The 17,332-nt window shown below is 46.7% G+C and overlaps 1 protein-coding gene across 1 annotated transcript in view; it reads left to right on the top strand.

Moving 5' to 3' along the window:
- SLC11A1 (solute carrier family 11 member 1) overlaps positions 1-9,717 on the top strand; it is a 51,242-nt gene extending 41,525 nt beyond the window's left edge. Inside the window, exons 12-15 of the mRNA XM_084806028.1 lie at positions 124-273; positions 1,891-1,964; positions 4,864-5,017; positions 5,756-9,717. Of these exons, the coding sequence (XP_084662154.1) occupies positions 124-273; positions 1,891-1,964; positions 4,864-5,017; positions 5,756-5,836 (459 nt within the window). The 3' untranslated portion in view covers positions 5,837-9,717. The remainder of the gene's footprint in view (positions 1-123; positions 274-1,890; positions 1,965-4,863; positions 5,018-5,755) is intronic.
- The last annotated feature ends 7,615 nt before the right edge of the window (positions 9,718-17,332 follow it).

Here is a 17,332-nt window from a genome sequence, read left to right as displayed (position 1 = left end):
TCTATATCCCTTCAATGTGAGGGCTGAGTGGGGGAATGGTGACAAGGAGGGGAGGGTGCCTTGATAATATGACCCCTTATGCGTCGATGGAAAGCTAGTAACTGCTTTCTTGTCTCCACCCAGGGCTTCTTGAAGCTACACTGGTCCCGCTTTGCCCGCGTCGTCTTCACTCGTTCCTTCGCCATCCTTCCCACCGTCTTTGTTGCTGCTTTCAGGGATGTGGGAGATTTGACGGGCCTCAATGACCTTCTCAACGTGCTGCAGAGTATCCTGGTGAGGTTCTCTTCTGCAACCGCACCCTTTATATGTAAGACGCAACTGGTTGTCGGAAACATGACCAACTATAGAGTCCCCATGTGGATTCGCACACACACATCCCATAGGGCAGAGGTAGACAGCCTGGTGACTTCCAGAAATTTGGGACAACTCCCCCCAGAATAAGAACATAGGAAGCTGTCAGACCCTTGGTCCATCTAGCCCATTGTTGTCGACACTGACTGGCAGCAGCTCTCCTGGGCTTCAGGCAGGATTCTTTCCCAGCCCTACCTGGAGATGCCAGGGATTGATCCTGGGACCTTCTGCCTGCAGACCACCGAGCTACAGCCTTGACTGTCAGCCATGTTGGCTGGGACATATGAGAGCTGGCATCCAGTACAGCTGGAGGTCACTGGGGGGGGGGGCTTCCCCTGGCACACAGCTTCTTCCTGCTACTCATGTCCTCCAGTGGGCTTGAAACAGGTTGGGACTTCCTTCTAATCCTCCTGCACAGGGGGCCAGATGGGACTGTCACCTCCCTCAGAGAAAATGAAATCCGGACATTGCTCGTTTGTTTGCAATAAATGTACCAAAACTAATTTTTTATTTAACTAAAACTTGTCCTGAAACTATCAACCATAGGGGAGGGAGGGCATTCCAAACAGGTTCTCTGCTGCTCCAGAGGGCAGGACTAGAACTAATGGGCTTATACTATGGGAGAGTAGATTCCAGCTGAACATTAGAAGAAAATTGTGGATGGTAAGAGCAGCTTGACAATGGAACCAGGGGCCTAGGGAGGACCATGGGCTCTCCCTCGCTGGATATCTTCCTCCACCCCTCACCTCGCTGGGGGTGCGTCTCTGTGCACAGAGAATGGGACTCAGCTGGGGTCTGGAGGAGTGACTCCCCGAGCTGAGTCTGCAGCCAGCTTTGCTCCTCTCTTACCTTCCCCAATCAGGGAAGAGGACGGAAGAGCAGAACCAACTGAGCCATAGCCTCAAGGATAGCTTCTTGAGGAAGCAGCACAGCTGCTCTCCTGCCCCTCTCCCTTCTCAGAGGGGGTGAGCTTTGGGGATGGGGAGGAGCCTCACCCAAGGCCTCCGCAGGCCAGATGAGGTGGCCTGGCGGGCCAAATTCGGCCCTCAGATCTGAGGTTCCTCATTCCTGCTATAAAACCCCTCCAAGTCTAAGATCCTGTGAGATACTACCAGCCTGCTAAAGTAGCACCTGTGAATGCACAGGTGTTGTGGGGCAAGCAAGAGACCTTTGGGATCCCAGGGCAGGGCCAGCCTGAACAACACTGCCATGGGTTGGAAAGGAGTGGCAATCAGTTAATGGCCAAAAATTCCTTAGCAAATACCCCTTAGGGAGCAATCCTATGCATGTTTAAACAGAAAAAAAGTCCTACAACTCCCAGAGTTCCCAGCCAACCATACTGGCTGGGGAGTTCTAGGAGTTGTAGGACTTTTTTCTGTCTAAATATGCATAGGATTGCACTCTTAGTAAATAATTTTTGAATGAAAGTATTTCGGAAGCTTCCAGGACAGAAGGAGAGAAGATAAAAGAGAAGTGGGCACAGTGTTCATTTTTAAAACCAGAATGTATACCCAACCCACTTTTCCCTCCTATTTCTAGCTACCTTTTGCTGTCATACCTGTTCTCACCTTCACCAGCATGCAGCCTCTCATGAAGGACTTTGTCAATGGAATGTAAGTAGCTCCGTGTGGCCACAGACTCCACAGAGAGCCTGCTTTTGTGAGGGGACATTTCCGTAACAAGGGATGGTTGGGAGTTAAAGCTCTCATTGAAGCTTTGATCTGACAGATTCTTGGCCCCAGTAGTACACTCCACTGCCCTTGGCTTGATATTGCTGAACCTGCTGCCTCGCCACCCCCTTGCCCTAATCCAGGGGTAGGGTACGTGTGGCCTGCCAGATACTGGTGGACTACAACTCCCATCAGCCCTAGCCATTGATGAAGGATGATAGGAGTTGCAATCCCAACATCAGCTGGAGGGCTACACATTCCCCATCAATGCCCTAATGCTCATCTTCCAGCACAGCCCTGCTCAACCCTGTGTGCCTTCCTTTCCACATAGACAACTTCCCTTTTGGGTTTCCTGATAAACAAGAGCAGCTCAGGAAATGTCCGGATTCTACTGAAACAGAACACTGGTTCTGTTCTCAGAATAAAGGAGATCGTTCCACATTCTGATTACAGTATTTGGGAGGGAGGGGAGCTTGGTTTGGCTTACCTTTTTTGAGGGCAGGGACAGAGGAGAACATGGGTCTAGACTAGAATTGGTACAGACTAGGGGGCCGTTAGGTCCTTTAAGGAGCTGTGAGGAGCTCCATAATCCGTGGAGCTGCTGCTTTCTGATCGCTGGAAACCCTTCTCAAAAGTCTTGTGGTGCTTTTAGTCCATTCTTCCCTCATGTATCCTAACCATTTGTGTACACAAGGGCTAAGAAATTCATTTTTCTTAACCATGCTCAGATATAGCAAGAAGCCAGAATTGCTGAGAATTCTGACTCATCGTACACATGATATGTACACAAAAGGTTAGCATACATGAGGGGGAATTGTACTAAAAGTGCCACAAGACTTTTGAGTAGGTAGACGCTGCCCAGTCATCCCTACTTGGCTCTTCCTGCCAGCAGGAATGAATTAACCAGAATTTAAGAAGGAAGCAACAGCTGTTGCAGATGATTCCAATTGGATTATAGCTCCAGGAAAAACCAGGAATAGGAAACCGACTTCAGATGCTGGTTTGTTAGGCAAACAACAAACCAGGAGCCCAGATTTGGCCATAACGGGAAGCTTTTGCTTCCTCGTTAGTTTAGACAAGGGGTAGGGAAACTCCGGCCCTCCAGATATTGCTGGACAACAAACCCCATCATCCTCGACCATCGGCAGTGCTGGTTGGGGCTGATGGGACTTGGGATCTAATAACATCTGGAGGGCCACCGTTTCCCCACCCCCTGTTTAGCCACTCCCATTTGCGGGAGATGCCAAGTGGGGGCTATCGGGCAGCTTGCACAAGCAAAATGCTCATGAATGACAAGCCAGAATTCTCAGCTGTTCTGGCTTATGCAGTCAATAAAAGCACAACTTCTCCAATTTTGTGCTTACATGGCAAGTGCTTAGAATGCAACATGTAGCTGTGCCTATAATCTGCTCCCAGTTCCCCTCCAGACTTCTCTTCACATCACTAAAAAAAAAAAGGGGGAGGAGAGATTGTGAGCCTGTGTGTAGGGTCTTTTAAAATTATTTTTACAGTGTTTAGCTTAGTACCTATTAGGCACATTATAAATAAGAAATTACCATGCTGATGATTAGAATGATTCCCTTGAACCTCTCATGAGCATGTGTTAGTCCATCAGCAATCGTTATTTACTTCTGTCTGGGTACCATCTAGAGCAGCACATGCCAGTGGAAGTGGAGCTGTGTCACCTGGGAGTACCCTGTTTATTTTATTTTATTATTTGTTTATTTATTCTGTTTGTATCCTGCCTGTCTTCCAAGGAGCTCTAGGTAGCATACATGGTGTTCCTCCCCTCCCCTGCCTCAGCTTTTATCCTCTCAACAACCTGTAATGTAGGTAGGCTGAGAGATGGCGATTAGCCCAAGGTCACCCAGTGGGCTTCATGGCTGATGGCAGGATTTGAACCTGGGTCTCCCCAGCCCTAATCCCACACTCTTATGCACTACACCAGACTGTTCCCCCAATCACCTACAAAGCTGGCATGTGCGGGTGTCAATTTAAAGAGCAAAAGGAGAGTGTGAGTTGGGGAGGAATGCTGAACCTTCTCTCTGCTCATGGGTTATCACCCTGGAGTCACTTTTCTCTCACCTTGCCTTTGACACCGAAAGTGAGCCTAGGTGGGGGTTCTCAACCTTTGGGGGTCATTTGGAATTTTGAGAATGCGTTGTGAGTGCTCTCCAAAAATGGCTGCCATGAAGAAGCCTTGCCTATTCATAAAATGGCTGCTATAGCAGGTGTGTCCAATCACAAAACACCCATTTCCCAGAAGGCAAACCGGTGAGGCTGAAAGAAAAGTAACTTGCCCAAGAACCTAAATACAAGGCAGAGGTGGCTTCAGAGTTCCAAAACACCAGACTGCTCTTTTGAACCCACAGCTTTCTGCTCCAACACCCATTTCACAGAAAGCAAACTGAGGCATGGCCAAGAACCTGTGTACCAAATGTCAAATATCTCATGCTTGCCACCAACAAAGAACAAAATGCCCATGTGGGGAGTGGGCAGAGGCATTCTTGGAAATAAATATGATGCTGGAGGCTGGTGCTTTGCAGCATGCCAGCTTCCCAGTTATTATTTTTTAAATTAAAGAAAACATCATAAAGGGGCAGGAGGAAAGGAAAGTACTTGTGGGGAACTGCTACAGGGACTTACGCAGGACAAGGGCTCCACGCTCCTCTTGCTCTCTAACCAGGAGCTTCTGTGCTCAACCTTCTGTGTGCCTGGGGCAGGGGCGGATTTAAGCAGTTATTGGGTGCTGGAAGGGGTTGTTTCCTCTTGATAGTCATGCCAGTGACCCTCCCCACCCCGTGTCCCCGACCCCCTTCCCCTCCTCCTCTGGCCTCCTTAGCATTGGGAAGATCATCATGATCCTGATCACTGGACTGGTCTGCGTAATCAACCTCTACTTCGTGGTGACAACTATAATGAGCCTGCACAGTCTGGTGTACTACATCGTCATACCGTTTGTTCTAGTTGCCTATGCGGCCTTCGTCTTCTACCTGGTATGAGAGCTTCAGCTATGGGCCAGTATGGAAACGTAATAAATGAATAAATATGAAGATCACAGATAACTCAGGCACCATCTCTAGTACTGGGCCAGTGGAGGGTCATCCTAAATTTGGGCTGACAATACCGGGGCCAATAAGAGTATATTGGTCTGATTCCATATCAGGCTGCTCCTGACAGTTTGGCTTTTAAAACAACAACAATTATGTCCCCAAAGAGGACAATCATGATTCGCCAGGTTTTGGCCTGGGATTACACTGCCAGCTTGCCCTGAGGAGCATCAGGTCAAGCCCTGTGGATCGTCTCGGGCTTCCCTTTTCCCTGACAATATCCAAAGCTGGATCCAGCATTACAACAGGGCTGATACCTATAAAGCACTGCAATGCCAGAGCATCTACCTTCATTCCTGAAAGAGCAGAAGTAGGCAACCTACAGATGCTTTTGACTACAACTTCCATCATCCCCAGCCAGCAGCCATGCCAGTTGGGGTGGATGGGAGTTGTAGCCCAACATTTCTTGAGCAGGGATTTTAGGATGTGGGAAGGCTGGTCTAGAAGGCAGGAGGGAGGTGTGGCAGTTACAAAAGAACTGGGGTGAGGGACTGGGGTGGATGGGGCACAGGAGTGGGGGGGTGTTATTGTGGCAAAGAGAAGGAGGCAGTGAAGGCTGTTCGCTGTGGTTGTGAAGACCCCTCATTTGTTTGTGGGTTTTGTCTGGCTCTCTCCCCATTCCAGATTTGGACATGCCTCATCTCACACGGAGCTGCATTCCTGGCCCGTGGGCCCCACACTCGATTCAGTTACGGGCTGCAGTGATGGAACATCTCCCACCCCCACACACACCATACATCAGAGGCTGTGGAATCACCGCACTCCTCCCCTACCAAGACTGGAAGCAGCTGCCCCTCTGGACCTTCCAAGAGGCAGTGTTGCCAGGACATTGGCTTCCACTGGCCAAGGATGGACTTAAGCACTGGTAGCTATCACTCAGTGGTGGAGCACACGCTTTGCACGCGGAAGGTTCCAAAGTCAACCGCTGCTCTCCTCCCAAGAACCTTCAGACTCTGAAGAGCTGCAGTCCATCATCACAGATGGTTCTGGCCTTGACAAACCATAATCCTGTTCCGGTATAACAGGGCTGTTGAACCTCTTTCAGCCTGAAGGCCAAATTCAAGCTCTTGAGGAGGGCAGGGCTGAAGGCAAAAGGGGGCAGCACCAATAATCCCAGTATACTTTTTAGCTTAAAGCTCTTACTCTCAGTAACTAAGCCTGAGGATAGCTGGGGAAGTGCTGGGAGTTGTAGGAGTTTTTTTTCTGTCTAAACATGCATAGCATTGCACCCTTACGTAACAAACAGTGTGCATGTTAGTTGCATTCACACAGGAGTGAGCAACCTGTGGTCTGGCAGATGTTGTTGAACTCCAGCTCCCATTGGCCCAGCCAGCATGGCCAATGGTCAGGGGTGATGGGAGTTGCAGCTCACCCTGGCACATCATGTCTACTCTGGCCCTGTAACCATCTTATCTCCCTGGCCACCGTGCTAGCCTCTCCTGGCAAAAATGATGCTAATTCTTAAGTGTGCTCCAGCATGACACGTGTGAATCCCTCTTGGCCCTCACCTGAACTACTCCACCTCAAGTCTAAGTGAATTAACGGCCCCTGGAGATGCTCCTGTCCCAATTAGTGTCTACAACGAAGTCTCACGCAGGGACTAAGCTTTCCCACCAGCTGTCTGGCATACTTGGTCAAATGGGCACAGGTTTAGTCTCGCTAGACAGCTCTGAGACAAGGAGAGCAGAAGGAAATGGTGGTTACCGGAACTTAGGGTGTGTCCCAAGCCTCTCTGTAAGTTAAGACGGCAGCAGGGAGATGCCAAAGCCCAAACAAATATTTTGAAATTCTAGGAAAGGGGGGGACACACCCAAATGTATTCAGCTGGAATAAAATCTACACCCAATTTCCACTGGATAGCACAGAATTGGGGGGGGTCTCAGTTTCAATATGCTTACCACAAAATACTAGCCCAGCCTTCCCCAACCATTGGCCACCCTGGCTGGGGATAATGAGAGTTGTAGCCTGACCCATCTGGAGGGCGCCAGGTAGGAGAAGGCCATACTAGACTAATCTGGTATCTTTTGAGAAGATAGTTAAGGGCTAGCTTATACGTTCAGTAGAATCAAGCAGTAAAGCAGGTGTATGCTCCCATCGTTAAATGCTCTCCCATGAAATATGCTCTCTATATGTAAAGAAGCTCGCATATCAGGAAGAACCATTTGACCTAGCTTTCTCTCTGATGTGTTACTTTCCTATAAGCAGGGATTTTTTCCCATGGGAAAGCAGGAAAAATAAGTGATCCCCACAGTTACAACTTAAAATAATACCATCCCGCCTCCCCCCCCCCCCGAAACTTTACCACCTGGTTCAACTGAATGGATAAATAATCTGACCTTGATTTGTCCAAACACAGAAAGGTTCTGCAGTTGATCTAACGTATTTTGAGCTTTTTCAAAGCATTCAGCACCAATACAGCACTACTAACTCAAACAGAAACAGGCAGGCCTTAATACAGGTATTGAAAGAAAAGTCAAGAACTGGATCAAGAGAGGCCAGAAACTGTAAGAGCACAGAAGCAATCTAGTCAGTATTTTCATTAGTAACCCTGGAAAGGGAAGAAAGAAGTGGTTGATGGCATTTGCTGATTGCAACAAGTTGGGAGACATTGTTACTGTACATAAAAGAATCAGGAAGTTATGCAGGATGATCCGGCTGACCTCATGAAGAAATGGGAGTAACAGAAACCGAATAGAATTTAACAGTACAAAGTGTCAGGCCATGTTATGAGGTCCTCTAAACCACTGTTTTGCTGTCTGCTGGAGCTTCATCAGCCAGAAGGAGGAGAGAAATCTCACGATTTGTGTGCAGTCACAAAATGCCTTCATGAGCAGGGCTGATAGTATATTGTTTAGCAGCTAAAATGTACAGAGGGTTTTAAAAAGAGTTTTATTGACATTGTGTTAAATGAAGCCTTTAGAGGCTAAAGAAAAGAAACATACAATAGAAGATTATGGTTGCATCCAGACTAAATTAGGCACACTTTGTTGCCGTTTAAGTGTATGGGATTTAAGATAGTTGTGATGAACTTTTCACATTGATTTCAATGGTACCAAGTGTGGCTAACTTCAGCTGCAATTCTAAACACGGTTATTAGACCGAGGACATGGCAAGACTTACTTCCTGGTGAGAGTGCATAGGAGTGCACTGCACATCTGGATCCAACCATGTATCTCAGGGAAGGGGAACACGTGGCTCTCCAGGTATAGCTGGGCAGCAACTCCCCTAATTCCTCAGAATTGGCTATCCTGACTAGGGCTGATGGGAGCAACTTGTGTCCACCAACATCTGGAGGGCCAGATGTTCCCCATGCCTGCTGTATCTGGTGCAGACTTGTTATTACATGAGGAGTCATGAAACATGACAACACATTCACTACAGCAGAGAAATGCCTGCTCCAAACAGGAACGAAGGAAGCTGCCTTGTAATAGGTATCTCTCCATAACATTGTCTCCTCCAGGGGTCAGCAACCTCATGTCCTCCAGACATTTTGGCCTACAACTCCCATAATCCCTGACCATTAGCCATGCTTACTGAGACTTATGGGAGTTGCAGTCCAAAACATCTGGAGAGCACCATGTTGCCCGTCCTTGTTCTGCTCTGAGTAGCAGCAGCAATTCAGGCCTCCAGGAGAGGCGCCTCCCCTGCAACCTGATCCTTTTTAACTAGAGATGCCAGAGAAAGAACCAGTGGTGGCTCATGCCCATTGCACCTGGTGGGGCAGAGGATGGGGCAGATGATCAATATTCTAGTGAGACTGCCGGAGGAGTACAGGAGAAGACCACGCGTGGCACCCGGGAGCAGTGGAGCAAATGTACCTGATTGGGGGGCAGGGGAATCTCTGCCACAAGTGCCACAGTGACAGGCAAGGGGTCACTGCCCCATTTGCCCCTGCCTCTGGATTGAACCTGGGACCTTCTGCACGCAAAGCAGGTGCTCTGCCACTGAGCCACGGCCCCCCGCCTTCAAGGTAATTCTACAGAAAAAAATAGTTCAAATGATATCAATATATGCATATATGTTGAGTTTTTAATTAGGTCCTGGATTATCTTTGGCTGATGGTTTAAAAATTATTTTTAGATATATGTTGTCTCTGCGTGTGCTATCTGTTTATATGTTTATAATGTATTTTAATGGTTTTTAATTTTTGCGAACCGCTCAGAGAGCTTTGCTATGGGGCAGTATAGAAATAGAATGAATGAATGAATGAAATGAAATGAATGAATATGCGATTCTGCACTCTGGATCCAAAGGTTGGTTTTCCTACATGGATGTTCACCATGCAGCAGCATCCAATGTTCGTCCTACTTAGAGCAGACCCATTTAAATGGATGAAACATTAGTCATGAAAGTCCCATTCATTTCAATGTGTCTACTCTACATAGGACTAACATTGGATACCACCCTGTGATTTCTCATCACTTGGTTATGGTGATTTCTCCTCACTTGATTTCTCATCTCACCTTGGTGATTTCTCATCACTTGATTTCTTCTCAATAAGTATCCATATTGAATCTAACAATTTCCAGAGTGGTAGCCATGTTAGTCTTTTGCAGCAAAAACAATAAAAAGGCTCTGGCACCTTGAAGATGAACATGTTTATGCCCGCATACTCTGAATATATGAGTTTCAAACTTTTCCCATCCGTTTTTGCAGGATAGAATTTGGCTTTGGATTAGTTTTATCCTTGCAGCAAGTCAATCCCACTAGGACAGAGGATCAACAGTTGTCTGCTGCTTTCTTGTTCCCAGTAGCCCTGCGGGCACTCAAACCTTCATATCACCTGGCAGAGTCCAATCTGAATATCTGCAAACTCTCCTCCATATCACCTTAAGACTCTGGCTATGCAGACATCCTGATTACAACACCCAATCAGACTTTCCTCCCTCCTATACACACACCCACACACTGCCAATCTGCTTTTTTGTGACATCTTATTTGATGAAGAGATCTGGAGAGTTTGAAAGCTTGCACATTTTTTGTGATCTTCAAGTTGGCCTACTAAAGATGCAATCTTATGCATGTTTAGACAGAAATATGTTCTACAGCTCCCAGCATTCCCTGGGCAGCCATACTGGCTGGGGAATGCTGGGAGTTGTAGGACTTATTTCTGTCTAAGGGTGCATAGGATTGTGCTCTAAAGGTATTGCACTATATGGATTTTAGAATTTTTCTCATGGCTACCACAGCTGCCTTTATTTATTTTTTTCAGTCTCACTAGGAACCCTAAAATTCTAGCAGCCCTAGTCTGCATGAGTTGATTGAACAAAGGTATTCCAGGACCTCGCTTAACAGGATCTTTATATAACTGTGAATTCCTTGGAACTCTCATAGTTAATGTTTTCCACATGGATTCAAAAATGCAGAATGAAAGCATGGTGCTCTTCTGTAAAGGCTGTTCACATGTCATTTATCTCAGGGATGGGAAACCTGAGCCCACCCCCACCTCCCACAGATGTTGCTGGACTGCGGCTCCCATCATCCCTCACAATTGGCTATGCTGGCTAGGGCTGATGGTAGTTGCAGTCCACCAACACCTGGAGGGCCACACATTCCCCACCTCTAGTTTATCCAAACCATGACAACATGGAAGAGGCTTGTTTCACTGGACTTTGTGAGTTACTATCACTTCATTTGTGATCTTTTCAGTATTATCAGACATCGAACAGAATACCAGAGGCCTGTAAAAGCGAAGGTCAGGGAGCATTTGCAAGTGATTATGAGAGGGATGCTACATTTAGAACGTAGGAACAGAAATAACCAGGGTCATTTTCCCGGCGGGGGGGGGGGGGGAGATTCACAACTAGATTCAGAGGCTTACACTTTGAGAATTCAAGTTCATTTGAAAACGCAGTGTATTTTAAGAGGCTTTTGTAGATTTGTTAATATATTTTTCATCAAGATCCAAAGACATCAATGCTACTGAGTCATACATGTCCAGTCCCAATTGTTGTTGTTGTTCAGTCGTTAAGTCGTGTCCAACTCTTCGTGACCCCATGGACCATAGCATGCCAGGCCTTCCTGTCCTCTGCTCTCTCCCAGAGTGTGCTCAAATCCATATTCATTGCATTGGTGATGCTATCTAGCCATCTCATCCTCTGCCGTCCCCTTCTCCTTTTGCCTTCAATCTTTCCTAGCATCAGGGTCTTTTCCAGTGAGTTTTCTCTTTGCATTAGGTGGCCAAAATATTTGAGCTTCAGCTTCAGTATCTGTCCTTCCAGTGAGCACTCAGGGTTGATTTCCTTGAGGATTGACTGATCTGAACTCCTTGCAGTCCAGAGGATGCGTAAGAGTCTTCTCCAGCACCACAGTTCGAAAGCATCAATTATTTGGCACTCAGCCTTCCTTATAGTCCAGCTCTCACAGCCATACGTTACTAATGGGAAAACCATAGCTTTGATTATACGAATCTTTGTCGGCAAGGTGATGTCTCTGCTTCTTACTGTGCTGTCTAGGTTTGCCATAGCTTTCCTCCCAAGGAGTAAGCATCTTTTAATTTCATGGCTACAGTCACCATCTGCGGTGATCTTGGAGCCCAAGAAAATAAAAAGTGTTGCTGCTTCCATTTCTTCCCCTTCTATATGCCAGGAAGTGATGGGGCCAGATGCCATGATCTTGGTTTTTTTAATGTTGAGTTTCAAACCAGCTTTTGCACTCTCCACTTTCACCCTCAAAAAGAGGCTCTTTAGATCCTCTTCACCTTCTGCCATTAGGGTGGTATCATCTGCATATCTGAGGTTGTTGATAATTCTCCCGGCAATCTTAATTCCGACCTGTGATTCATCCAACCTGGTGTTTCTCATGATGTACTCTGCATATAAGTTAAATAAGCAGGGCGACAATATACAGCCTTGTCGTACTCTTTTCCCAATTTTGAACCAATCGGTTGTTCCATATCCGGTTCTTACTGTTGCTTCTTGACCCTCGTACAGGTTTCTCAGGAGACAGGTAAGGTGGTCTGGTACTCCCACCTCTTTAAGAATTTGCCAGAGTTTGTTGTGATCCACACAATCAAAGGCTTTAGCGTAGTCAATGAAGCACAAATAGACGTTTTTCTGGAATTCTCTTGCTTTCTCCATGATCCAGCGAATATTGGTGATTTGACCTCTAGTTCCTCTGCCTCTTTGAAACCCAGCTTGTACTTCCAGTAGTTCTCAGTCCACATACTGCTGAAGCCTAGCTTGTAGGATTTTGAGCAGTCCCAATACCCCAGTATAAATAAACTTAAGTGCGTATACCTGGAATAATAGCAAATTCTTTCCCTGTTTACTCCATCTCCATTTCACTTCCCTTCCCATTTCTCTAGGGGTGGATCCAGGATTTGCCTTCTGTGGATGGAAGGGCTCCACTCACAGAAGGTGCCTCTGCCCGATTTGGGGGGATCCCGCACCACAGCTCATCCCACTGAGCAGGGTTTCTCAACCCTGAGTGTAGCAATTACAGGGGTTAGAGTGGGGAGGAGGTGGCAGGGAAGTCCACTTGCCTAAATCTTGATCCAACTCCTTGTGTCTGTTTTAGATTGCAAGCCCCTTGGGGTAGGAACCTGTCAAACCAGTTCTTTGTAAATCCACTTACCTGGATTGTGCTATATAAATAAACCAATAAGAATGTGCTCGGAAAGGAGGCATGGCTGTCCTTCCTATAATGGCACCCTGGCTGATCTGGCTCTGATTTATCCCCTTTCAGCATGAATAAATTGTGGGATTTTAGAGAGCAATGTGCATCAAAGTGCTTAAAAGGAAACGGCTCTAATATGTGCATGGTGCACAGTTAAGGCTGTGGAACTGCCTGCTACAAGTGGCAATTATACAAACGGTTTGGGAAGAACAGCACTGGAATTAAGTACCCGTGCAATTAAATGAGGCAAAGCTCCCGGGGATATCTGCAACAGCCATAATTATGTCACACCCAAGGGCCTGGTGCCGCCACCCTGGGTCCCAAGGAGCAAGAAAGAGCATGCGGATCTTAACTCTTGATATCCAGGGATGGAGTGCTAGAGGCCTTGCTTGATCATGTATGAACCTAGGATTTCTAGGTAGATCTAATGATAATAATAGCAGCATATTCTTCCATTAACAGCACAATCCTATAAATGTCTCCTCTTAGTCAGAAGTAAGTCCCATGGAGTTCAATGGAACTTCTTCCCAGGTAAGTGGGAAGAAGCCCAGGTTGGATGGGATGAAATTCACACACGTTAGTCTAACTTAAGTCCCCTTTATTTCATTGGATCTACTCTAAGTAGGCGTAACACTGGATCCGACCCATAACTCTCTCGCCCATTCCCAGGTTCCTGTGAGCCAGGGAAACTAGGCACCCAAAACATATCACCCTTACGTGGGGGCGGGCGGGGCAATAAAAAATCTTGGCGCTTAGTGCCGTCCGCTCGGGAAGAAGGAAAGGAATTTGTCTTCGACCTCTTACTGTGGAAACACCTCTTACGTGGAGCTGAGCAGGATCCGATGGAAGTCGACCCCGAACCACGCAGAAAAAAGAACGGCTGCCTGGAGGGGCCGTGACCTTGCTGTACCCTCCCTCACCAGCAGCGGCGCTATTCAGGCACCACAGAGAAGTTGGTTAAGATTCCGACGTGTCTCCCCCTCCCCACCACTTGCCTTTGTAAAAGGACGTCACGCGTGTGGTTCTTTTTCTTCTTTTTTTAATGCCCCCGTTTCTGTTTCTTACTAACTCCGGGACATCAAAGCCTCCTGAAACAGAAATGGGTTTTTGCCATTTCAGACGACGATCACGCCGATCCGAAATATTTTGTGGGGTCGGGAAGCGTGGCGGCGCCTTTCCGGCAGAAAAAGAAGTGGGGGCGTCTGGGATTGGCGCCAGCCAGGATCTTTCATGTGTCTGACAGGCATCGTCTGGCCGGGAAGTTTGCTGTCGCGCCCAGGGTCGACCCATTTGCACTGCCCCTGTCGCTGCTGCTTCTCCCCACCCAAAATATTAGTTTCGTCCCTGGCCGGGGATCGCTCTTGAAAGACGTTCCCTTGCCCGTTTCAAGTCTTCCCCTCCCCCCTCCCTCCAAAGCAACTTCTAGTGGTTCCCCATGAGCTGCGCCCCGGAGTTGCCCCCCCCCCATATGCATCGCCAGCCCCCGCTGCGAAGGGAAGGATAATTTCCCCTAGACTCCCAGCACCCAGTGAGTTCCCCCATTTCTACTTCCCCACCCCCACCCCTCCGAAATCTCCCGAGTACGGGGCACCCAGCTTCCAGGCCCCAAAGCTTGTTTATGCGAAGAATTTCTTCTCCCTTAAAAGGGCGATGGCTCTGCTGAGCTAGGGACCGGCGGGGGCGAGCTTGAGCCGAGGCAAAAGCGTTTCTCCTGCGTTCGCACAGGCAAGAGTGCATTTGAGGGTGAACAGAGAAGTCTTTGCCCCTGCCCTCCCCATTCTCAATCAAGTGCGGGCACACGTGCATATAGTGCATTCAATAGTAGTTGGACTAAAAACTCGACTTCTTATTCTTATTATTGTAATATTTATATCCCAGCTTTTTTCCTCTTGCAAGGAACCCAGGGCGCCTTAGGTGGTCTGCCTCCTCTCCATTGTATCCTCACAACAACCCTGTGGGGTAGGTTAGGCCAAAAGACGACCTAGGTACACAGTGAGCTTTGTGAGCTTCATGGCTGAGTGGGGACCGGTACCTGGATCTCCCAAGTCCCAGCCCAACACTATAAACACTATGCCACAGTGTGGCTCTCCATCATCATTATTTATTAAATCCCTTGCATGTTTAGACAGAAAAAATCTCCAGCCATGCTGGCTGAGGAATGCTGTGAATTGTAGGACTTTTTCTGTGTAAACATGCATAGGATTGCACCTTTAGTCACCTCTCTCAGAAAAGACTCAAGGTAATTTACAACAACATTTAAGCATAAAAAATTAAAACAGCTAAAAACAATTATCCACTAAAATAGCACCACCCCATAAAACGTTAGTGAGAACCATGAACAATTCAGCTGATACATTAAGGAGTCCATCATACACCATCAAATCCTTGGGAATTTGCCGTTTTAACCATTAGGACCAGAACCATGAAGGAAAAAAAAAAAAACTGGATCAGACTATGGGCTCCTCACAACTAGTTCAATGTGTTGGAGGGACAAGGACGATAATTTCCAGAGGGTTAGCTGTGTTCAGTCTGTTGCAGCAAAAACAGAGTCTTGCAGCACTTTAAGACTAACAAATTTGTTACGGCACAAGCTTTTGTGGACCACAGCCCATTTCATCAGATGCATGAAGTGAGTTACAGGTATATGACAGGCTGGATGCTGTTCTCAGGTTCTCTTTTTACCAATATCTAAATGCATGGTGGCTACCTGCTAGCTGGGATCCTGTTCATACTCTGTCATAAGGCAACCAATGTGACCTGCTGCTTTGTACCTTGCTGCTTTTGGCATACTACTGTTAACCTATATTTAGTGTGGCTTTTAGTATATTAAAAGTTAGATCCTAAAATTGATCCACACTTCACCACTGCATCACTGGGATTGTCTTTTTTTCTGCGCATTGCCCCCTTTTTTTCCTGCAACGTCACATGCTCAAGTGGTCAAGAGAATAATCACTGATCATTCACTCAGTATTCTGTCTCTGTTGGGAGCAGTTTCAGACATTCGACAAGCAAGGTCAACAGGAGGAGTGAGCCTGTGCTTCCTGATTTTGTACTTCTGTGTAATGTCCAAACTGGAGGCTTCTTCTTTGTCCTTCTAGTGAGATATATGTGCTCTCCCCACTTTTGGAGCTTTCACACACAGAGACTTTTAAATTTCCAAAGGGGCAGTTGTATTAGTTTGTTGCCGCAAAAACAATGAAGAGTTTTGTGGCACCTTAAAGACTGACACATTGGCATAATCTTTTATGGACACTGTTCACTACATCAGATGCATGAAGTGTTAACCTCAAACCTGCAGATGTATATACACATGCTGGGGGGAGGGGAAAGAGAGAGAGAGATGTAAGATGTGTTGTCAGAGGAAACTGAAATGCAGAAAATACAGACAATGATAACTTAAGAGTTGCTAGTCACAAAAGGTTATTTGGATGATAACATCAACATCTTTGCAATGGTGAGTCATTATATGTAGTGCGATTAAAAAAAAAACAAAAAACTTTATCCTTATTCAAGCCATAGGAAAAAGATCTAAATCTCTTTATGAATTGTACTTCAGTAATTTCACATTGATATCTGTCTTTGAAATTCCTTGTTCAAGAATGGCCATCTTAAAGTCATTGGTAAGCATATCCTGGAAGGTTGAAATGTTCCCCCACTGGTTTCTGAGCATTGCCATTCCTATTGGCAGACTTGTGCCCATTCACTCTTTTGCGTAGAGACTGGCCTGTTCGTCCTATGTAGAATCCAGTAGCACATTGCTAGCAAATGTCTGCATATATCACATCAGAAGATGAGCAGGTGTATGAATCTGTGATGCTACGGATGGCACTGTTGGGTCCTGTAATAATGTTGCCAGAGTAGATAAGGGGACAGAGTTGTTACAGAGAACTCACTTCTGCTTCTTGTTGTCCCCATTTGTTGAACATACAGTCAGGGCCAGAAATATTGGAACAAGGATAACTGTTTGGGCAGTTGGCCTCTGTACACCACCACATTGAAGTTGAAAGGAAACACACCCAGATGGGAGCGAAGTCAGGACTTTCAGCTGTAATTCAAGGGGTTTTTGACAAAAGTGGGGCACTAACCATTCAGGAAGGACAGCCAGTGGCATACACACACACCCATCGTTGGTGGCTCATAAGTAATGGAACAAACCAACATCATTTCAGACTTAAGGATCACCTTTAATACCTGGATGAAAATCCTTTGCAATCAATGACTGCCTGAAGTCTGGAACCCATGGACATGACCAAATGCTGAGTTTCCTCCCTCAAGATGCTTTGCCAGGCCTTTACTGCAGCTGCCTTCAGCTGCTGCTTGTTTGTGGGTCTTTCTGCCTTCAGTCTTGTCTTCAGGAAGTGAAAAGCATGCTCTATTGGGCTGAGATCAGGTGACTGACTTGGCCAGTGAAGAACATCCCACTTCTTTGCCTTGAGAAACTCTTGGGTAGCTTTTGCTGTATGTGTTGGGTCATGATCCATCTGCAATATGAAGTGGCATCAGATCAGTTTGGCAGCATTTGGATGAATCTGAGCAGAAAGTATAGCCCTATACACTTCAGAATTCATCCTGCTGCTTTGATCA

Source organism: Heloderma suspectum, chromosome 1 (genome assembly GCF_057233095.1).
Source record: "Heloderma suspectum isolate Gila_16-S chromosome 1, 16-S_ref, whole genome shotgun sequence".
In the NCBI taxonomy this organism is placed as follows: domain Eukaryota; kingdom Metazoa; phylum Chordata; class Lepidosauria; order Squamata; family Helodermatidae; genus Heloderma; species Heloderma suspectum.
This window is presented reverse-complemented; position numbering and strand designations above follow the sequence as displayed.